Below are 23,734 nucleotides of genomic sequence, written 5' to 3'. Positions count from 1 at the left end.
GTTAGGATAGTAACAGAAGATCGCATATCTTAAAACAGAGCAAGACACTCTCGTATAGAATTTCTATACAATTAATCTCGGTAGACTGGACGGCCACAAAATGAAATACACTTCGCTTTCCCAAAACCATCCATACACATCGCTATTCAGCTAGCTATATAATAAGAAAACAGCATGAACGAAATTCTTCCCTCGAAAAACTTTTTCGAATGTAGTTCTAGTTTGATATACCCTTCTACGTATTTCCCGATAGCAGATTTATCTTCCAAGGACTAATGCTCTAGCCTGCGAATGCCATAAATTGAAAATACAATATAGTGGCGGGGAAAAAAACTCACACATTTGCCGAGTAGACAAATTGGAATACCTTAACAAGCCTACACTACTTTGACATGCACAACATTCTGTCTTGATGGGAAAGCGGAAGTGCTTTTGACATTTTGCTGAACGAAGCAAAATTAGAGATAAAATTATGCCTTTGCACAGCAAAAAAAATATCGATGGAAAAGAATCGACTGCCGGGGTGCTACCGACATTCCCCCGATGACTAACCAAAAATGGCATATAAATAAATCTACACACTCGCATTAAAAATTTTCACGTCGAATGCCTGTTTTATTTATTGCTGACCGCGCGCGCAATATTCATCCCAAACGGCAGACAGACAATCAGACGGGTTAACTGACGTTAATGTTATTACATTTCCATGTTTAATTTTGGGATTGGGATCTTCCATCCGTGTCAACAGCACTCTGTGTGTTCTTCGTGTCTCCGAGGTATCGCTCCAACACGCTGATGGGCTTCATGCTCTCATATGGAAAATTGAAATGAAAACACAAACGGGACAATAAAACCAATCCAATCCTTCTTCTTCCGCCGTTCCGCGGCATACGCAGTGTGTATATGTGTATCATGCAACAACATAAAACAAACCCACACCCCCGCGCCCATTCTTTGGGACACACAAAAGTTTTTCCTGTCATCCAAACTCCTCCCACATCAATTAGTTAGCAGTGGCAGAACCGGTGACAGTAAATTTGCCTTCCGAGGATTCAGTCATTCCGAGTTCATTCAGTTTTATTACTTTTTCATAGGCGCTGGCAGAAATGTGTCATGTCATGGCGGTTAGTATCTTCGACACTAACATTTTCCGCAACTTACGTCAAAAGATGAAGCTGCTTTAGCATCGTGGAAAGCCAGATATGATTGAATTTAAGGATCATTCGCCTCGCGCCAAGGCGGCTCTCGCATTCAAACGGACCGTCGGTCTCATGAATTATTGAGAAACCATTGATCCACTCGAAAGCCAGTTTAAAACTATGGGGACGTGATCCGTTTAGCACTCGAAGAAGCCAACCGACCGTTTCCGTACGTGACTATGGAAGCGTGCGGTTTTTCCTGTTCAAATTTCTCGAAGTGGAAATCTCATTTGCATGCGATGTTTCGAAAAGATTGAAGGCTTCATTGAGTGATTATTTTTCCGCTCCTTTGTCACGACTCTCTAGTCTTCTGTCGGTCATGGAGTTAATGCGGCAATAGTGTTCGTATTCAGTGGATTCAGAGGATCCATTTCAATTGATTATTGTGTTGAGATTCTTATCTATGTTCCTCCCTTAGTCCGTCTACCTGTTCGCTAATGAGGTACGCAAGTCATGATATAATTCATTCATTACGATTATTGCCCGCTCCACAAATAAACCACCTGCTGCTCGATGCGTTGGAACAGAAACTCCGCCACACAAAATAAGCAGATACGCGAAACGGACCTCCTCGTACCGTTTCCACCGGGGTTTTCCCCCAGTTGATTAGCATACACGCATGCAAGATTTATGTGCCCTTCATCTTCGGAGCGATTAGCGAACGGATGAAAGGTTTGTGGAATCGTTTACGACATTCTACCGTACAGGTAGAATGTCGTATTGACTCAACACATTTGCGTGAAACTTCCGTCGCGTGTCGAAAACACGAAAGCTCACGTTTCATCGAATCGTTCGTGTTCACATTTCATCGTCAATGTGTGTTACCGATTCGATTGCTAAAAATTGATTCTTTTTTCAATGTTTTCCATCCTGGTTCCATTAAATTTTCAATGTACAGGGTGCGACAAAAAAATGCGAAAATTTATGGTATTTCTTTTAAATCCTATTCTTATCAATGACATCCTCAAGACGACGCCGGAAGATACAACGATTGGGTCACATTTACCCGAAAGCCACACATCCGAAAGACAGTTACCCGAAAGACCTCACCCGAATTCCACTCACCCGAATGTAACAAATACCCGAATGCGACAGCTACCCGAATGTAAAATCTACCCGAACTGACACTTACCCCAATGCGACATTTATCCGGATGGAACAATTACCCGAATGGAACAGTTACCCGAGTGTAACAATTTCCCGAATGCTACAGTTATCCGAATGTAACAATTACCTGAATGTAACATATACCCGAATGTAACACTTACATGAAATAAAGATATATTCGAATGATACGCAAATTTTATTATTAGGAAGTATTTGTATATTTATATTTATATAAAAAGTTTATTATTATGAAGTATTTTTTTTAGTGTTATATAAAGATCATTTTTGTGCTTTAACTGGATAATGGAAGAACAGAAAGAATACTCTTACGCCTAAATGGCTACTGTGTAAATGTACCATATGTTGGTATAGAAGTGGAATACTGGCAAATGACAACTGTGTAATGTGCTAATTATAGATATGATAACCATATGACATGTACACGATTAAAATCCGGCTCTATTACAGCTAAAATGCTAATGAGCCTAAAATAAATAAATGGGATAAAAAATAAAAAATTAATTCGGATTAAAGCAACTATGTGCGAAAAGTACATAACCTAATAAAAAACAAAACCTTCTAAAATGCAAAAATATGTAAACTTTCTTACAGTAATGATAAAAGAACACAAATTGTGATGTAGAAAAAAAACCATTGGATTGAACCTCCTACAGGATCCTGAATGTAGGTTTTAGCCAATGTTTTTGTTTGACGATTTATCGGTTTTTTGTCATTTCGCAAAACGGAAAATTAAAATTCAAAATTACACCAATGGAGTTCGTTAAAAAAATAATGTTGACAGCTTGGTCGTTAATGGGTTAAGAGCAAGTTAACTTTTTTTTGCTCGTTGATCTTTGGGATGGATAATTCTATTGGTCAAAGATTGATGAAATTTTCTGTTGCAAACGAAATTTCTTGTGCCGAAATGTTGAAAATGCTGTAGAATACATTAGGTGACTCAACTATGTCGAAAACACGATTGTATGAATGCTATAAGGCATTCAAAGACGATCGAGAAGGGATGAACGATTTGTCAAGTCAAGGACGACCATCCACCTCTTGACCTGAAGAAAACATTGACAATTGATTTGTTTGTATCGTACACGAAAAATACTCACACATATATAAAAGTTGATGCGTCTGAGCCTAGGGGCACGGACGGGATCTTGACATAGGACTGTGATTGTGTGTAGTAATTGCATTTAAACTGAGTTTTTCATTGTTGAAAATTTGTATTTTTTTCTCTTTTGATACATCAAATGGATGCCCTGGAAAAACCGTTTCCTGTATGTACTTGTATCCTTTAAACGGGTTAGATGACATAACGTGGTAAATTCGGTACCGCATTCTGTTCAAAAATGTACACAATAATATCATTAAAGCCATTACTACCCTTATCTTCAGTTTATTCAATCATGCAGAAACAAAACAAAGAGTCATCATGTATCATTTTTAAACACAAATCTAAATATTTAAAACCTACATAAATATAAGCTTGAGTCAAATCAATCTATGACTACAAAAATATATTATAGATAAAAATAGCATCATCTCCTTCGTTACCACGTTGTCAGGAACATTGTTTGTAATACCTTTATAGCCCTGTAAGATCGCGACTACTCAAGCTATCATAATCTGATTTACGTGGGTATACCCTTTCGATCTTCTGAATCAGCATCCATTTAAATTCATTTATTGCATTTTTACACAACCAAACAACATACTCGATATTATGACATCCTGGACCACAATTACACAAATTATTAGTAGTGAGACCTACACGATAAAAACATGAATTGAGCACAAATTGATTGGACAACATACAATATAATATAAAATTAATGCCTATTATCGGTAAATGGAGAATACGTAGGAGACGTTCATTTCCATTCAAAAATTATTTTTGGTGGGTAGTGCAATTTGAGAAATAGCGGCGTTGAATAAAATCCTTTTCAAAATAATGAAAAGTGAAAGAATGCAGTTTTATAACGTATTATGAAGTTTTGTTCATTCATATAGATGGCGCAGTCCGTTTACATAAAAGAAAGCTGAGGATTTTGGCACAAACGTATTATGGCACTGAAGTGCAATTTTGATCATGATTTTTTTTCGCAATAAAATTTATGCTGAGATCGGCAAATTCCCCATCTAACGAGGATAAGAATGGAATATATATGAAACAGTCGACGCAACCAGACAATCAAAATGCATGATATGCATAATTAACCGGGCAAACGTAATGCACAAGGTAAATGTATGCCGTCCGACGGACCTGTCTAAAGGATCGTCTCCTATGTTTCAAACAATCCGGGCAATCGGTGGAACACAGGTTTGCTTGCTTGTGAACGCAAACAAATACACTGTCAACAGAAATAAGTCGGTAGTTACACAAATTCACCCATTATCAAAGTCTAAACATTTTCGCATTTTTATTGTATTTGCAGCGATTTTCCCATATGTTCTACAATTAGCTAAGCTAATTAATGGACTAACAATTTGATGTTGGCGCTAACGAAATTGATTTTTGTTCGAAAGTGGAAAAGGATTTTCAGACGGAATAACGCATTCCTATACCCTTTATCTACATAAACAAAAATGAAAGGTCAAATGTGTTGGTGTGCCCTAAACCCGAGAAAGGAATGGTCCGATTTGAGCTGTCTTCATTTTGTAATACTCTCTGTATCAAACATGTATTCCATGCAACGGAGGAACATGTTATTTCCAAATGCTTGAAGAATCTTGAACAAGAATTGTGTCTGAAAATAATTTTCTATTATAAGGACGAATTTTTGTAGAAGTACCAGGCAATTTATAATAAAAGGAAATTGTAAAGGGTAATCAATCACATGAAGAGTTCAGTGATTGGACTCACTAACGTTCACTTAGTAAGAAAACGTGGATGTTTGAAAGTATTCAAATCAAAAAATCTATTTTTGGCGGGACGAAGTTCGTCTGGTCTAGATCTCGACGTTTGATGTAATTTGAAAACATTTGCCATCAACAATTTTTTTTCGAAAACCCCGATTTCCTTTACTCCCCCCTGGGTGATTTTTCGGTTTTCAAAAAACTTAAACTTTGAAGGCTATGCGACACTAGTAAATGAAGTCCGATTGGGCTGATATTTTGCATAGGGTAGTTTTTCGTGGGAATCAACATTTTTAATCAAGTTCTCTTTAAAATTTCGAGATGCCCATTTTATTTGTCACTCTAACCGGTAGGCATATACACTGTATACATGAGCAAACAATGCGTCATTGAGGAGTTATGGAAGTTTATTCAGTTACCAGGGCATGCTTGTTTACATTGCGTAACGTTGATGCTTTTAGGTAATATAATAAGGCAATAATTCAAAAACTGAAGAACTGCCAACGATTGAAAAGGAAATATACAGTTACTATGAAGCTAATGCATGGGATACGGATAGGACCGGAATTTTTCATTCGAAATAAATTAATCGAAACTTTTTTTATTTAAATTCCAATTTTACGACTTTTCGTCGTTCCACAATTTGATGATTCATCAGATGTCCCTAAAAGCTATTAGGTGTATCGGTAAGTTTCTTCGGTTTTACAACAGACGGTAAACTCGATTATTATTCCTGTGAATCAAATTTCCAGACATTCGTTGGAAAGCTACTGTCATTCGGCGTCTTTCTCAGTTGAAGCGTAAACAACATATTTTTTGCCACTTCGAATATCGTACCAGCGAGAGTGTTTTTGCGGGGAGTGTTACTTCATTACTTCAATATGAAGAAACAAGCTGCGGAAAGTCATCGGATTTTGGTGGAAGTTGATGGATGGCATGAGCGAACGTGTCACATGTGGTTTGCATTGGTTTAAAAGTGGTAATTTTGACTTGGAAGACGAAGAACGTTCCGGACCGCCAAAAAAGTTTGAAGATGAAGAATTGGAGGCTTTCCTCGATCAAGATCCGTCACAAACGCAACAAGAACTTGCAGATACACTAGGAGTAGCTCAGCTAACCATATCCGATCTTTTTTAAAGCAATGGGAATTGTCCGAAAGATAGGATATCAGGTGCCGTATGAATTGAAGCCACGAGACGTCGAACGCCGTTTTTTCACGTGCGAACAACTGCTGCAACGGCATAAAAGAAAGGGTTTTTTGCATCGAATCGCTACTGGCGATGAAAAGTGGGTCCATTACGACAATCCTAAACGTCGGAAAACGTATCCGGGGGTATCCAGGCCATGCATCAACTTCAACGGCCGCGCGGAATATTCACGGCCATAAGGTTATGCTGTCTATTTGATGGGACCAGCTGGATGTGGTGTACTATGAGCTGCTAAAACCGAATGAAACCATTACGGGGGACCTCTACTGACGACAATTGATGCGTTTGAGCCGTGCACTGAAGAAAAAACGGCCGCTATACAAGCAAAGACACTTGTAGCATCATTAGCCAAATATGATGCGATACAAATGTCACACGCAAAAGTACATATGCTCTCCCATGCAACAAACCGCACCACGCTTGCGAGAGAGCGAAGCAGAAAGGCAAACTGCCAACACCGATGCAGGCAACACAGCGAAAACGAAAGCATTCGCTCACAAACACAATGACCCAGCAAAAGTAGCAGCGGCACGAAGCTGTACTCAAACGGAAAAGCGGGGGACTGGTCCTGTTACCACCGGCGCGAACGGACACGTTTTAATCACGATCAGTTACTTTTGGCTTGCCTTTTCTCCGGGACGGGAGAACGTAGCGTTTTGGTGCAGTTTGTGGTTTTCTGGTGTGGTGCTGCAGCCTGGCCTTAATTGCGGGTGGATTAGGCAGCCATATAGTGGAATTAAGCGCGCAAAAAGTAATTTTGAGTGTGCAGAGGTGTGGATCACGTGCAGGAAGTCGCAGTGTAAAAGGAAATCATTTTGCGATAAGTGGCTGAAAGCGAGTTGTGGTGGCTTGGTGTGGCTGTTCAGCGGCACAAGTTGTGGGTGTCGCCGGTGACGCGACTTGCCGGAAAATTGATCGCACACGCGGTGCGCACCGAGTGAGTTGCAATGGCGGGTGCTTGCCATGCCAGCAAAGTTCCAGTGAAGAAATAAGAAGAAGACCGGCAATTTCCGGTGAAAAATGAGAGAGAGGGGAATGATAAAGAAAATAGTGTGAGAAAGAAAGAAGATAATTATTGTATGGGTTGAAGACGTGGTGTGAGGTGAACGAACCTCCGAAGAGCAGACACTCGCGGAGTGAGAAATAAAAGTGAGGGACCGGACAGTTTCCGGTGAAGAGGGAGAATTAAAGAGGTGAATATAAAAAGAAATAGTGAGAGAAGGTAGCGGAAGTGGAGTGCTGGCAACCGGCCGGGGAACGGAAGATCGAGAAGGAGAGAGAATCGGTGGGAAGCAACGTGCCAGAGGAGCGTGCCTACAGGAAGGAGAAGGAGAAGGCCAGCGGTGCCTCTGGCCAGGCAGCACTGGGCTGGAGAGCCAAGACCGCGTCGGGCGACGTTTTCAACAGCTGAACAAGGTGAGTGCGAGCGTGAGTGAGTGCCTGTGTGTGCGTGTGACAGTTGCAACGATCTTTTCAAGTATACATGTATGTATCATTTCCATGATGGCGGCTCGTGAGCTAGCCAATTGAGACGAGCAAATGTCAAGAAGCGAAGCCTCACGCGTGAGTAAAATCGCCTCTGCGTGAAGGGGAACTCGCTACACACTATAAAGTTATTTTGCAGCACGACAATGTACGACCGCATGTCGCGAAACCGGTCAAAACATGCTTGGACACGCTGAAATGGAAGGTCCTATCCCACCCGCCGTATTCTTCAGACATTGCTCCGTCCGATTACTACCTTTTTCGATCGATGCAACTTCTACTTTTCTTCTTGAATGGGACTAACGTTCCCAGTGGAACTTTTGCCTTCTCAATGAGATATCACAAGCGTCATTTTTATTAGTAGTACTCAGTTCAGATGTCTATGCCGAAAAACGCGCCTTGAATGTATTCTGGAGTGGCAAGCTCTACAATATGCGTGACCACAGTGCAAGTCGGAAGAAATTTCTTGGACGAAAAATCTCCCGGCCAGAACGGGAATCGAACCCGAACTCCCGGCATGATAATGTGTGACGCTAACCACTCGGCCATGGGAACACATTACTAATTGTGGTATTTCATACCATTAACTATAGGAATTTTTGTAATTGAATTACAATAGATTGTTAGGGAGTGTCCAAATCGACTGGTGCCAAAACTTCATGAAGTTATTGAGCACAAAGCTTTCAAAATTAGACAATTTTTGTGACACAACCGATATCTTAATTTTCGATATTTTTATGTATCCTGTTTTGCATCGTTTGGATTTTTTTTTGTACAATTCCAAGCTGACGTTCGGTCTGAGAGAAAGATAGGTCTTCTATGTGAGAAGACATGCAAACATTTTGAAACTCATAAAAAAAATGCTTTTATTTGTTCATTTTACCCTTCAGCACACGAAAAAGCATTTTTTTCTGTCAAAGATGATTTTTTTTCTGCCAACGCCAGTTTGGGTGTATGACTTTTGAAATTTACATTCTTTGTGCTTTAGTAAGAAAAGGATAAACAGCATTATTTATTTATTGGAACGCTAACCGATAACGCAGAAGTTTGCGTCAGAATGTAGGACATCACGCTACATATGAATGTCGAAAAAAGATAATTCTCACTGAAACAGATTCAAAAGCTATATGAATAAAATAGGTGAGATGGGAAAAATATTATTAACATCAAGCCATACTATTATCGGAACGTTATTCTCAAAAACCTGTAAATTCTGTATCAAACTCAAAAAATCTATAATCTGTATCTACAAATTCCTAGTTTCGAAAAGTCTACAAAACTAATCTTCGAGTACCCATGGATATATGCTAACACTATCGTTCCCGATAGAATTGTGGGATTTCATACCATTTCCGGTCTTTTAGAGTCGTTTTCAACGGATCGGAAGTCACCATCATCGATACCAAAATGGCATCGGATATTCGATTTTCGCTAGTAAGGCCCTTGCACCCAATACCCAATATCCATATAATACAGCCATTCCATGCCAAACCGATATGGTGGTTCTCAGATTTCCATCATTTTTTTTATTTTTTCGTTAGGGTGACCATTTCCATTTAAGGGTGGTCCGAAAAATATGTTTTTTTTCAACTTTTCCCCAAAAATAACTTTTTTCAAAAATGTCGATCATCTAAAACGGTTCAGTGGCTCAAAGGTTATGAATTTAAAAAAAAGGAATTTTTGGAGAAGGTGGAAATAATTGATTTTTCGAACCATCCTAAAATGTAAATGGTCACCCTAACGAAAAAATTAAAAAAAAAATAAAGGAGGTTGTGTTCAAGACACGACCGCATTGTTGACGTAAAACTACGCTGTAGTTTGATTCAAGTCGCTTGTTTATAACTGCGGATATTATTTTATAATGTTACGAAAATTTAGAAATAACCATTCTACCAGGTCACCCTGAAATGTTTTTTTTTATTTGTAGAATCATTTGACGATAATTGTTTGATGATTCATTCTTTTGCTCGCAGAACAATATATGCTCGAGATAAGCGCAGCTGTCATCCTTAGTGGAGAAAGTTTTGCTCCTGGCAAGCGAAACCAAATCACATACAAAATTCCAGAACAACATTTACTTTCTTGGTGACCTAATAAGCGAAATAAACTCTATCTGCACGCAAACCCAAATAAATTAATGACTTATTATAATTTATTGAATAACTTGGTATTCCCCAAATAATTTTTTGGTGTACAATCTTAACACCTGCTTCACCATAGCGTCAGTTCAATGCATTGATGCAATGTCAAAGGCACCAACGAAGCCTTTATGATGACAGAAAACAAACAAAAAGCCTCAGCAGAGATTCATTATTAATACCCTAGTGTAAATAATTCCCTCCCGCTATCTCCCCTCCTTGTTTATATCTATCATTACAAATGGGGTTTCAGCGTAGCGAAGATGCACTATTTTTACGTACAGGTACGCACGCACACAAATATCCATATATCGATGGCTTGAAGCAACTAAATATACACACACTTATCTGTTTTGCGCTCTTCTCAACAGAAGTCCTTTCTGTTAATATTACCAGTCTAGATTAGCTTAGCTGTCATCCTTTGTGAAGAGAGTTTTCCTACCGTCATGCGAAACCAAATCACTGACAAAATTCCAGAACATTTATATTTTTTGTGAGCTAACGATAGCCTAGCTTGATGATTCCCGGCGCAATTGTGTAGCTCAAAACATTAATGCAATGGCGTCAGTTAGATGCAATGATTGCAATGCCAGAGGAATCAGCCTTCAAAAAGGCTCTTGGAAAACTCTACTTTTTCCTCATATTACTCCTCCACCCCCATTGCCTTGATAAAACCATTCGATCCCTCGCCGTCCAGCTCACCCAGCAACGGTGTTGTCCAGTCGCTCTCCTCACGGAGAATGAAGTTTGCCTCAGCAAGATCCACTGTTTATACCCTAGGCAAATATTACCCTTTCGTTCTTCTTCTTTTCCTTTGTTCACGGAGACTTTACATCTTACGATTTCCCCTTCGTTGCTCGTTGCTCGTTATTGACAGCTCTGTTCGGGAAAGCACACAAAAAGACAGAACAAATGTATGAGTAAATGGAAATGCTTCCAATTTTCATCAATTTCAACCATATAAAGACTATGGGATTGTAATGTATAACATATCAAACAAATCTTAGGGAATTTCCGATTCGTTTGGTATGTAAATCGCCAGAATCCGTTCACGGAAAATAGTTATTAACGTTAACTTTATTTCATAAAAACGTGACCTGTTTTCTGATTTGGCACCCTTAATGAAAGACGTAGTTCTACGTCAAAAAACGGGTCTAATGTTTTGTGATAAAGAACAAAATTACCATTTTTCACGAAAATCTGAGATCCACCATATCGGTTTGGCATGAAACGGCAGAATATGGGTTTTTCATATTTTTTTTACAAATTTTGTCAATCAGCAAACCAGAAGTCGAAACAAGATTATATTTTTTTCATTCTTATTCTTGAGACTTTCAGCCTCCTGGATTGGTCCGTCTCACAAGATTATATTATATTATATTATATTACAGGAAAACCTGTTTTTTGTGCGATTTTTTTTTTGTGTGGTTTTCTGTTCTTGTGCGGTATACGAAACGAAACATATTTGACGAAATTCTCGTCCATTCAGTTTTCTCGATGGTTTATATGCATTTCAGTGCGAAAAAGCATATTTGCGTCTAGATTATTCACTTGTCAAATCATTCCCATCCTTCCATCAAGTAACTTGATGCTGTTAGAAACAAGTTTCGACATGCAACTGAAAACACAACACAGCCAAGCGCAAACGAAAAGGCAAACTGTCCCATCGCAAAGCAGGGAAACAAAAGGAAATCGAACAATGAACGGCGTGGATTTGGGTTATTTACTCTTTTTTTTGTGCGGTAGATAGGGACCGCAAATAAAAAAAATGTTTTTTTCAAATTGTGTACCGAACACGTTTTTTAAAGCTACTGGTGAAGTTTTGCATGATTTTTTTGTGCGGTCCCTATCCCCCGCACAAAAAATGTTTGCCTGTTTATTATATTCTGAAACCTACGTTCATCTATTGATGACAAACCATAGAACAAAGTTCATTCGTATGTTTTGAAACACGACTTTAATTAATTGAATTAATCATTAATATTCAACAGCTCAAAACAGCAAAAAGATAGGTGATGTTACGTCACAAAAGTATTTGAGTGTCAACAAACCAATCTGGGGGTTTTCGTAGCTATCTTGGGTGCGCGTTCGCTCAGTAAGGGATCGATCGTGAGTTCAAAAATCTAGGCCCTCAATTGACCATCTTTGTGTTGTTAAAGAATAACTACGTCCACGCAACAATCATTCGCAATGGAGATGGATCCACGGTCGAAATATGATCAATTCATCCATAGAACTGCTCTGCACTGCAAGAAACGTCGGGCTGTTGTTCTATTAATAACATAATCGCCAGATAAACTTAAAAAATGCTTTATTTTGTGACGTGACAATGCTTCAAAATACTTCAAAAATTTTCGAATGTTTGTTCCTCATAAACTACAAAATAAAACCTAGATCTGCCCATGTCTCTTCAAACAAGTATTTAATTATCCATTCAAGGATATATAGACGTTCAAGTTTGGTTAAGTAACTGCAAAGATATCTAATGGCGGGTTTACATTAGGGAGATCTATAGCTATAGATGGATTTATTCACGTGAAAATAGGTATAAACGGGTGAGAATATATATGATACACTCATTCGAGTTATATATAACTTGAATAAATTCAGCATATGTAAACGCTTGTGAATTTCTCACTGGTGAGAAATCACTAAAGTTGGATGCAGTTCTACTTCAGGTGAATAAATTCACCGAAAATATGAATATATTCATTATAGAAGTTCACGCTAGTGTAAACTAATAATGCGATTTCTATAAATCTCATCATATTTCTTCACATGAATATATCACTAGTCTAAACCCATCCTAAGAAACATAAGTTTCGCTACAGAGTTTCGACATGGAGGCGTATGGTGTATGAAAACAGGGTATATGGAGCACCGAATGTTTCTACTTTTTTGTCAACCGTTACCATCGTGTCAAACATTACCATAGTAAATGAAGTTCAATGCAGGTTTTGCGGTATGTGAACATCACAACAAATCCTTAAATGACATCCATGATAAACGATTCCGAGGTAGCAATGCGCGAAAGAAGTCGTTCATAACTGAACCGAAGCAGTTCTTGTTGGATGTCATATTCACGATGATAATGATGTGTTGAGTTGTATTGGCTTTAAACTTTTCAGTTCATTCGCCTCTTGGGGATATATTAAGGGAGATATATTTTTTATAATGTTTTTGTATCTGAAGACCTAAAGTGTAGAGCAAATGAAACACTGATTCTGCAGTAGACAGTAAGGAATGGTGGGGATAATGTTAAAGTTTTCGCACTTTCAGTGCAGATAGTATAAAGTTGAGTTTGTCTATAATTCACCATGGATCGGTTCTCGTAACCCTCAATTTTAGAATATTATATGAAGGAAGATGCTAAAAAATTGGAATACGGGTTCAATTTTCATTCCATTCAAGATAATGATCCGAAGCATAAACTAAAGTTGCTCTGAAGAGACAATCAACCCAAACCTAAATTTTGTCTTAGATGCTCAAGCATGCTGAATAACAAATTCTTCCTAACCATCAACCCTCCAAGATGAATTTGTTTAATCAATAATTCTTCCACCACGGACTACGAACCAGAGTAATAAATCTCTGTTATAGTGGAAGAAAACAAACCCAATCTACGGATATCGAGATCAACCGCCACTACTCACTCACTATTTGTCCGTCATCTATCCATCCATGACCTGCCCCATTCATGACGCGAACATCAAAACTTATAATGAAAACAAACCGAAGAAAAAAAAACTGCTCACTGTTCCACACGATAAACTTCTTGCGGTTGGTTCTTGAATAAAATAATCCAACTAAAAATAAACATCAGTCGATTCGCAACAGACAGTGAGGCCTCTTTTGATTACGTGTCTGTCTTGTTGTTTGTCTCGACATCTCCGCGCGTAATGCTGCGCGGGACATTGGTAGCCAAATTCTAAAATCATCGTCATCTGGTTCGTCCCGAGAGATGAGTTGTAAAATAATGCAACAGGCTGACCAGCAACAGGGGGATTATATAATATTTGATTAGCTAATTATAATATGCATTTTTGGTGATGATATTATTACGAATGTTGGGAGGCAGTGAACAAGATGCACTACCAAAATGACTAAAACAAACACGATCCTCTTGAAGTAAATCATTACGGGTTTCGAATACGTTTCACTCACTTTATCTGATCGTTTTTTGGCATAGCTGCAAAAGTTGCCACCACTTATTAACTGAGCATCGCGAAAAACAATCCTGTTGAATAACCACAGTTGTCACGCTCATCTGTAAATTTAATGAACTCTCAGATATGCAGCTCGGTGAGGTGCTTTGTCATGTTTTGGACTAGTTTTGTGCTTTGGCCTGAGTTCGTTGCTCGAGCTTGTAACAGCTGCCATTCAACGGAATGTAATGTAGAACAGAAACCGAGTTTCCTGATGGATATTTATTTTCAGACAAAATTAAATATTATTCTCTAGAGTTTCATATTGGTTACAATACACCTGTCTCGAACTTGCACTTGTAACCAGGGCTGCCAACTATAATTTGAAAAAATCAGGAAGAATGAAAATAAAAATCAGGAAGAAATCAGGATAGCTCATATTGGGTTGTCCGGAAAATGATGTCCATAGAGTCGATGTTTTTGATTTGAGAGAATTTTGCAAGAACCTGAACCTGATCCTAGAATAATTTGAAGGCGCAATAGTCGGTTAGTTCAGCTAGTGAGATAGCACTTCCTAGCCAGACTCCAAAATAATTTGTAGTGTGTTCAAAAAAACATGAAGTTTACCTTTACCCTGATAGAACACGACGCCAATCACATTGACTAATTATGGACTTTGGTTCTGGATTGCTACCTTTAAGTTGTCCTGTTGCGAGCAGTACCAATCCCATACCCAAACTAGCGTTGGCTGAGAACATTTCATCTTTGGCAGAAATGATGCCATTTCGTGTGCTGGAGGGCCAAAGGCGCAAATAATGAGCTGTTTGTATGGTTTGTATAGTTTGTATGTATGCAAGCAGACATCTCCTTCTGTTTTTTTTCATTTATTTTTTGGGATTGTGTCAAAAAAAAGTCCATATTACGTCAATGGGGATCGAACCAAGGCCGGCTGGAATGCAAAGCTATTTCACAAGACCACGCTATCCATATAGCTGCCAGTGCAGTTATAAAGAAGCGTGATAATATTACACCTCATCATAACATGAAGTTGGGAAGTGTTTTCTAAGAGGATAAAGAAGAACATGAACGAGAATATATCTTTCTCTGTCTGGGCCGTGTATTTGGCTAACTATACGAAAATCTTTCATATGCTTTCATTTAAATGTGTCTCCTTTTTCGCTCGCTCATATTGGCTCTAGCATATATATTATACAAATTATATACATGTATTGGGGAGTAGAACATTTTCTGTTATTTTTCAGCTCTTTAATGTAATATATCGGGATGCCATAACATGTGCTAAAAATTAACTTTGGGTGCACCAGTCAAAGGGTATGGCTTTCTTCGGGTGAAGATCGGTTATGGGGTTAGCTAATTATTTCGCTTACCCCAAGTTTTCAGCCGCTCAACACTGTTGTAAATGATCCATTTTCATCACCTGTAATGATTTACTTTCGCATTTTCGTTGCGTTTTCGAAGCGAGTCACAGACCGAGATGCAATCTTTTGAAGATGTTGTTTGCTGCGAAACATAACGGAACCTTCATCTTTTTTACTTAGCTCTACATAATTTTAGTGGCTAACATTCCTTTCATTTTTCCCATTCCTTGTGTATTCTTTTAATCTTCAAAATTGAGTGAAAAGTCATTCAACCGTTGTAGGGGAATGTGGAAGAATTGACCAGCATGATATAAGCTCTCCTAGAAATGGAAAAACCAGTGTGTCGCCGGATCTTTTGATCGTTTATACTTTTCTCAAAAGCCTGCAGCACTACAGTCAGTTACAGGAAAATCTATATTCAGGATTTATCTGTATTCATGGTCCATGTTTTGGACTAAATATTTACTCACCAATTGAGGAAAGCATTTTAGCAGAGGAAGAATTGAATATTGTTTTCAAATTTTGATGTTATTTGGTACGATTACATAAATCTTATTATATTGACTTTGAAATCAAAAAAAGTTAGACACAGATTTGTACCATAAAGATTTTAAATAGTAGAGATTTTAGTGCGTTTATCATGGATATTTTTTTCGGATAAAAAAAAGTGCAAAAATCAGGATCATTTTATAAAAATCAAGGAACATTGAGTGTTTGTCAGGATATCAGGGAACGTTTAAAAAAGTCTGGGAAATCCTGAAAAATCAGGAAGGTTGGCATCTTTGCTTGTAACAATCCGTGCAGCGATTGGATAGTCTTCAATTTGTTATGTTTTATTCGATTAATATCTTTTAATTCTGTCTAATGTTCTCATGTGTTCAACCATTTTTTCCTTCGATTAGAGTGTAAATTAAGGCTCTATAAATTGTTTACTCTTCCGATTAGAATGGACATGGGGTTGAGGGGTTTTGTAGAAGCATGATTAATGAAACCTCATGCTCACTTCAGAATACACCCATACCTCGCTATACGGCCGCTCTTTATACGGCATTTCGCTATAACGGCCCTCTTCAATTATGACACGTTTTCGATTTACGGTCTACAATGTCTCGTTATAACGGCAAAAAAAAACTTTTGAGGAATGGTTCACAAATTCCTTTTGCACAGAAGTGAAAATATATTCACGAGACAATCACTTAAGCAACAAAAACATTGGGTATGTATACATACAAATATTCTATGTAACATGAAGTTGTTTCACTTTTGTTTATAGATTATTGTTGGTTTTTATGTATGTATGTTGTATTTTATGTTACGTATGGATTTTTGATTTGAATGAAATAAATTTAAATGAATTTAATTTTCAGTTCAAATTAAATAAAACTAAAAAGATAAAATGCATTTTGAATGATAAACCATGTTTAACAAATTTAAAATTTTTTTAACTAATCTGATTGAATTTGCATGAATTTGTATTAGAATAATTGATTCCTTATACGGCTTTTCGCTTTGCGGCCAAATTTCGTGGAACGTATCTAGGCCGTTAAGCGAGGTACGGGTGTAATACACCACATATCCACATATCGCATTGCTCTCTTGAAACTTTAATTACAACCTGTCTGAACATACATTGCATTCCGATGCGCACGATTTGAGTGCGAATAATCCGCATATATTATTTTCGCCAGTAACAACTGGCGAAAATTATACCTTCTTTTCATCCTTCTACTTTGTATTATAAAAACTTTACTAATTTTGAAAAAGACTGATTAGAAGATCATACTTTTCCACATAAACGGCCCCGACCGAAAAGGATATAGGGGAGATGGGGGTAAGACGAACATGTTAAGGAAAACTTCAATTGTATCTTTGGAAACTCATGTTTTCAAAAATTAAAAAGCAGTTTCCTACAGTTCATTATACTGGTTTTCGAAAAAATTGGCCAAATGTTTAATAAAAATGTGTTTTTCCATGTTTTTTACTGAAATTAAAACAAGCCGAAAAATAGAACATTTTTATCGGTGCGGGTATAATGGACATGTAGTGGGGGGATATGGACAGGTTCATAATATACGAAGCGTAGAAGTTTATCGCTCGCGAGAGGAATAATTTCACTCTCTCTCTGGATGCAATTATTTCAATAATTTAAATTTACCACTTACGAATGGTTTTACTTTTCCGTACATACCTAATATCGTTTTTGTTTCTCTATTCCACTTTTGAGCAGTATTCATGCGTGGCGTATGGGGTGAGATGATTATTATCACGTACGTCACGCGATTCCACCAGGCGTATGCCGTGAGAAATCTCACTTGAATGAACTCTCACCGTATTCCCGATCTCAAATATACGTGACGATTGTCACATGCACTGAGATTTTTAGGTGACAATCGTCGATATGTCTTGAGGTGTCAACAACGTATAAAAACAAATGAAAAATGGAAAAGAAATAATAAGTGTCGTTTTGGGTCGTATTAGAGATGGGCAAAACGGTTCATTTCAGTGAGCGGCTCAGAGCCGTGCGCTCAATGAAAAGAGCCGGCTCATTTGAGTGGCTCGACGGATCTTTTCAAGAACTGGTTCATTTGGATATGTAAAGAATGGAAGACGTAAAAAATAAGGTTTAAAACAATAATCAGGGCAGAGAAAAGTAAAAATATTACTTTACTAAAGGTTTTCTCTGAAATATTTCCATCACAATGATATTCTTTATTTTTTTTTTATTTATAAACATTATCTTTCCAATGTTATATGATGGAAGTCTACTACATCTTTCACTGCAAACTTGTCTTGCTTTCGGAAAAACTCGCTCATATGGTACTGAAGTCGCCGGGATACATAATATTTTCAAAAAAAAGATACAGCCGCGGAAAGAAAAAAATTCCTTTCATTCCACCAAAACGAAGGATCGCTTATTCTCAGCAAATGTGGTTCCACTAAATGTTTATCTACAATAGATGTTGCAACAGCTTTTGGATCATGTGAGGATCGAAGATTCCCAACCAATGCATTAAACTCCTCCCATACAGATGACAGCGCTTAATCACCAACGATTTGTGGTAGTTTCGTAGGTGTGTGTTCTATGGATGTCATTTTTAGCATCCTTATCAACGACTGGTGTGCATAGTTGTACTTTCTGTTATCCCCAAAACCTTGCTGCTTGAAGCGAGGATCTAACGGTATTAGTTAGGCTACTAAATCGTCTGAATCAAGATTTGTAGATCGCTTTACCAGCTCCGAAATCAATTTATACAGAGCTTTTTTATAATCACTAGAACTGATTTCACTTGATCCATATAATGTTGATCATGTCGAATTATCAGTCGAGAGAATATAGCAGTTTTCGATTTCGAACCGTGGTTCTCAAATGAACGGCTCTTAAATGAACCGCGGTTCAAAAAGAGCCACGGCTCATAAAAGAACCGTGGGTCTTTTTTGAACCGTGGTTCATTAAAGAGCCGCGGCTCATTTTTAAAGAACCGTGGATCGTACGCTCTTTCTGACGTACCGGCTCAAATGAGCGGCTCGTGAGCGCTCGCCCATCTTTAGGTCGTATAGAATCGGTAGTAGTGGTATTGTATGTATCAATAAATTCAATTTATCTTCAATTTTCACAGTGCAAGTGACGAATTGCAAGTAGTTTGAATTTCTCGTAAAAGTGGTAGTGAATCTGTCATCCCTCAATCTGACGAATAAGCACACTGGAAGTATTCCCATTACATGAAATCTATTTATTTTGCTCCATATTTGCGACACTATAACTCACGAACGACTTAACCAAACGAAACACTGTCAACTGTCACTGTTCTCTAACGTGTGCAACATATTGATGGGATGAAACTCTTCGGCTTTAATCGTTCCAGCAACTTTTTGAATTGGAACTATTAAAGATTCCTTCCACACCTTAGGCACATGCCCAGTTAGCAAAGATTTATTAATAAGGTCCAGCAAGATGTGATCGATGACATGAAAGCAATCTTGAATAACTCTAGCATTGACATTATCCACTCCAGCCGTTTGTCCTAAAGAAAAGCAAATAGTTCTAAGTTCGTTTAATGTAATTGGGTGAAAACTTTCAAATCTACAACTACTATTAACCGGCTGTTTTATTTCATCAGGTTCATCGACCAATTCAATGGACTGATTGATCATTGAAACACTATTGACTGTTCAAGTGTGCCATTAAAAGTTATGGGCCACGGTTTGCTATTACTAGGTTTTTATAAAGATTTCAAAATTTTCCATAACTCCTTGCTTGTTTTGGTGTAGATCAATCTTCCTCTGAATATATTCAAAAAGAGTTTTCTTAATCGATTGTGAATATTTATTGCGCGCATTTGTGTAGATATTCCAATGATTTCCATCATTTGTTCTACAAAATTACATGTACCATCTGTCTCTCTCACGTTTAAGGCGTAAAAGATCCAAATTGTACCAGCTGTTCGAGTTTTTCATAGGAACAAATTTTTGCGTAACAAGCCGCAAAAACAGCTGCTGATTCATCTAAATTTCCGACCTCGAATGGAAAATCCAGGCTTCTCACTACGAGATTCGAAACAGCATACTTCAAATATTTCCTCCAGCACTTTAATTTCACAACATCTTCCTTTACCACGAGATTATCTACAATATTGATAATTAAAGTCTCATGATCGGTTATTTTCGAATCGGTATCCGTGACTGTGTAAATAGTATCAAAATTGGAATAAACATGATCAATTAAAGTTTTACTTTGCTTGGAAATGCGCGTAAATTCATGTACTGTTTGTTTCAAATTGAAGAAATTGGATACACGCTTCAAATGGTTCGAATTGTAGTCATCACGCCAATTAATAAAATCACCAGCTAATATATTCAATTTGCTAGAGTCAAGGAACATTTCAAGCCAGTTTTCTAAAATTTCAACAAAACGCAAGTCGCTTGAGCTTGGACTATGATACTAAACACCAAAATTACCCATCTTCATGCCATGTTCAAATGTAATGCGCAAGAACCAGTTACCATCAATAACTTCGTTGAGGCGAAGATTGAATTGAACTGATTCTCTGACATAAATAGCAACACCGCCAGTGTACCTAGAATGTGATGAACACGCAGCAACATTATATCCCGAAATACTATACTGATCAAATGATTCTATTTCAACAATGTGTGTTTCAGACAAGAGGACTAGAAATGGACGCTTTTCCTCAACAATCTGACGTAATGCTACGTAGTTTGTTGACAGTCCCGCAATATTCAAATACAAAATATAATATAGGTTCACAATTCTTTTGGAACCTGATTGCTATTTATTGAAATGCAAGCTGCTTTTTTTTTCAAATCAAAAAGTCTCTGATATACTAAACATTCAGAGCTAAATGCGGCGTGATTGACGTCCAAATTCAATTTCCGTTCGTTATTAATTTTCAAACAATTAACACATTTCAACATAGTTGACTTGCATTCATATGTCTTGTGTTAATCATTTTTTTCCATCCCTTTGTTACAGAACACCTAATTGCTTCGTACAAAATGATGATCGAATTCCTACGATGGCTGCCGGGCGCGTGTGGAAGCCTTGGTCCGGCGCTCATCCCTCCAGCTCACATCGCCGTGCTGTGGTACTTCTGGCAGAACTATTCCCGCTATGTAGACAAACGCTTTTGTTCCTGCTCCTGCTGGGATACTGTTTTCAAGGGTAGGTCACTATCCCATAGTCTTCTAGTCTGAATGAGAATTTTTTTTTTCAATACAAATTTCCAATACCAGGAACGTACGAATCGGGGATTGCCTCCTACAAACACATGTACTTCAACGCTACGCAAAACACGATGAAGATGTGGCTGTTGATAGTGCTCGGAATAATTGGACTGTACGAATGTACCAAATATTTGACACAGCTGCTGCTGCAGAGTCGAGTCCGTTACACGATGATCGTACTCTTCCTCCTGTCCATCTTCTCGCATTACTACGCCTGGTGGGCTTATCTCAATTACTACAACGACGAGTATTACAATCAGTGGAATCACCAGCTGTTCTTCACGGTAAATTGGAGTATCATTCGTTCGGATGTTTTTTTCTAATTCAATGCAATCTTTCTTTTTGCAGATCACCGAACTCATATCGACTAGCTTTGTGCTACATCTAGCCAACGTGGACAACGTGGTCACTTCCCGCAAAACACTGACTATTGTTGGTATTGCGATGCTACACATTCTGGCCAGTGGAGTGGATCAGTTCATATCAAACGTGTTCCGCGGAGAGGGATACCCTCATCAGGTAACTTGTTCTAATTAGAAAACTAAATGCATTTTAAGCAATAAAAATCATTTGGCAGGTGGTTCGAGATCTAGGCTTCATGATCCCGGACGTGATGCATCTTCTCCTTCCGCTGTGGCTACTGAGACAGACCCGCAGGGAAAGCTTCAGCACTAGACCCTTCTATCGGGATCGGAACCTCCGACGGGATGTCATCCTTATGTTCTTTATGATAGCAGTATTATTCACAATCTGTTCGTTTCTCTAAAACTCCCCGGACGTAATCGGAAGCAGCAGATTTCGATTTTTTCCAACCAAATTAAAACCGAATGCTTCCACAAACCGAATTGAAGCGAGTGAGAGAGTGAATGTGTATACTTGATATCAGGTATTTGTTAGCATTTTTTAAAGACATCAAATAAGTCCTTCCTGCTCAAAACAAAATGGTGAGCTAGTTTGAGTCATAATACAAGACTGGCAAGTATTATAATTAATTTATCTGAGTTTCTTTTCTCGAAAAATTGAATTCAATCAAAGTATCCAAACCAATCAAAGTTCAGATCTCACCAGCCAATTTGTGCTACCAAACCAAAAAAATGTGTGTTGTGATGCACATTGAATCATCCATTGTCATCGATAGGATATTTGCGAACGTTGTTTTTCTTTTTTGAGCGAGAGCGATATTTTTAAAAAATAGTGTAAACATCCGCCGGTATCCCGCGCCCCACGGTAGGAAGCATCGATCACTTTTCATCGTGTAGAGCAGTAGTAGACAATAAAGTTCAAACAAACATAAACAAAACCATAAATAAACAGAAGGTAACCAAATGCTAACGAATAGTGGTTTTAACAGAAGTAGGACAAATAATTGCCATGAAGGAAAAATGTAGATGAAACGTTTAATAAGACAAGAAAAAAAACCAGTAAGGGTTTAACTTCGGATAGACCCGGAAAGTTCCGGGGATCAAGTCTACTTATTATAATGTATGTTGTTAGGTTTTAGAGATTGTTGTTGAAAGCAGCTAGTGACCGCGAGTGGTGAGTAAAGTGATGCTAACATTAGAGATAGATTAGAGATTAGAGCAACGTCGTCAGCTGTTTTATGCAGAACCCATACAGAGCCCCGAATAACGACAAAATGTGTGACTTTTGCCAAACAACTAGTCACTTCAACCGTGCCCACCATTGTTTGATTCTAAGTTTTTTTGTTGAACAATAAGCAGTGAATAAATAAAAGACTTAACTTACATACCCAAGGAAAAAAAACCTACGAGATATCTACAGTATTTATTTTTGTAATACACTCAAGCCTTGTCTACAAAGTTTCCTGGATATCAATATTCAGCGTTAGAATTTGTGCACCCCGCCTGACACATTGTTCGAATCAGAATGTAAATGATTGTATCTAGCTCTGAGTGTTATGTTAGACACAAACAGGTCTGCGTAGTCAAATGGTTGTGCGTCCACTTACTAAACAAGCGATCGTGGGTTCAATGCCAGAACACTTAATTGAGCGAGTAGTCAACAGTCTTTCTAAATGCAGATTTCACATACACTGTTTGTGCTGTGTCACTTCAGGAGGTCAACAACATAACTTCAAAAGTATATTACGCGCCTAACTGGACACGACGGTTAGCAATAGTTGCATTTGAAACCGGGCCCTGCTATTGCATATCTCTTTCTATGTGTTCGAATGATGCCTATCATAGCTGACGTAGGGGGCACACAAACACAAACTTCTGCATAACTCGAGAACTAATCAAGCATAATCTGGGATGCGAGGGTTTTTGGGTATGAGAAATGTTTATATGATGGTATGACAACCCTCCTTCCTCTGGAATGGAGAAGGGGTCCCATAAAAACATTATTTTTTTCAGAAGTCTTCATACAAAAATGACTTATATTCCAAAAACTATAAAAGATAGAAAGTTGATGTCTTGGACAAAAGTTTATATTTTAACAAGATCT

At 38.0% G+C, this 23,734-nt stretch overlaps 1 protein-coding gene across 4 annotated transcripts in view; it reads left to right on the top strand.

Moving 5' to 3' along the window:
- Positions 1–23,041, top strand: part of LOC129769961 (uncharacterized) — a 31,825-nt gene extending 8,784 nt beyond the window's left edge. For all 4 annotated transcript variants that reach the window (XM_055772505.1, XM_055772502.1, XM_055772503.1 and 1 more), the window contains exons 3-6: positions 21,018–21,206; positions 21,278–21,552; positions 21,617–21,787; positions 21,846–23,041. In XM_055772505.1, coding sequence (XP_055628480.1) covers positions 21,041–21,206; positions 21,278–21,552; positions 21,617–21,787; positions 21,846–22,034 — 801 coding nt within the window. In that variant the 5' untranslated portion in view covers positions 21,018–21,040 and the 3' untranslated portion in view covers positions 22,035–23,041. The remainder of the gene's footprint in view (positions 1–21,017; positions 21,207–21,277; positions 21,553–21,616; positions 21,788–21,845) is intronic.
- The last annotated feature ends 693 nt before the right edge of the window (positions 23,042–23,734 follow it).

The sequence above is a fragment of the Toxorhynchites rutilus genome, chromosome 2 (genome assembly GCF_029784135.1).
Source record: "Toxorhynchites rutilus septentrionalis strain SRP chromosome 2, ASM2978413v1, whole genome shotgun sequence".
NCBI lineage: Eukaryota > Metazoa > Arthropoda > Insecta > Diptera > Culicidae > Toxorhynchites > Toxorhynchites rutilus.
The sequence above is the reverse complement of the archived record's forward strand: the minus strand, read 5'-3'. Positions and strand labels throughout refer to the sequence as shown.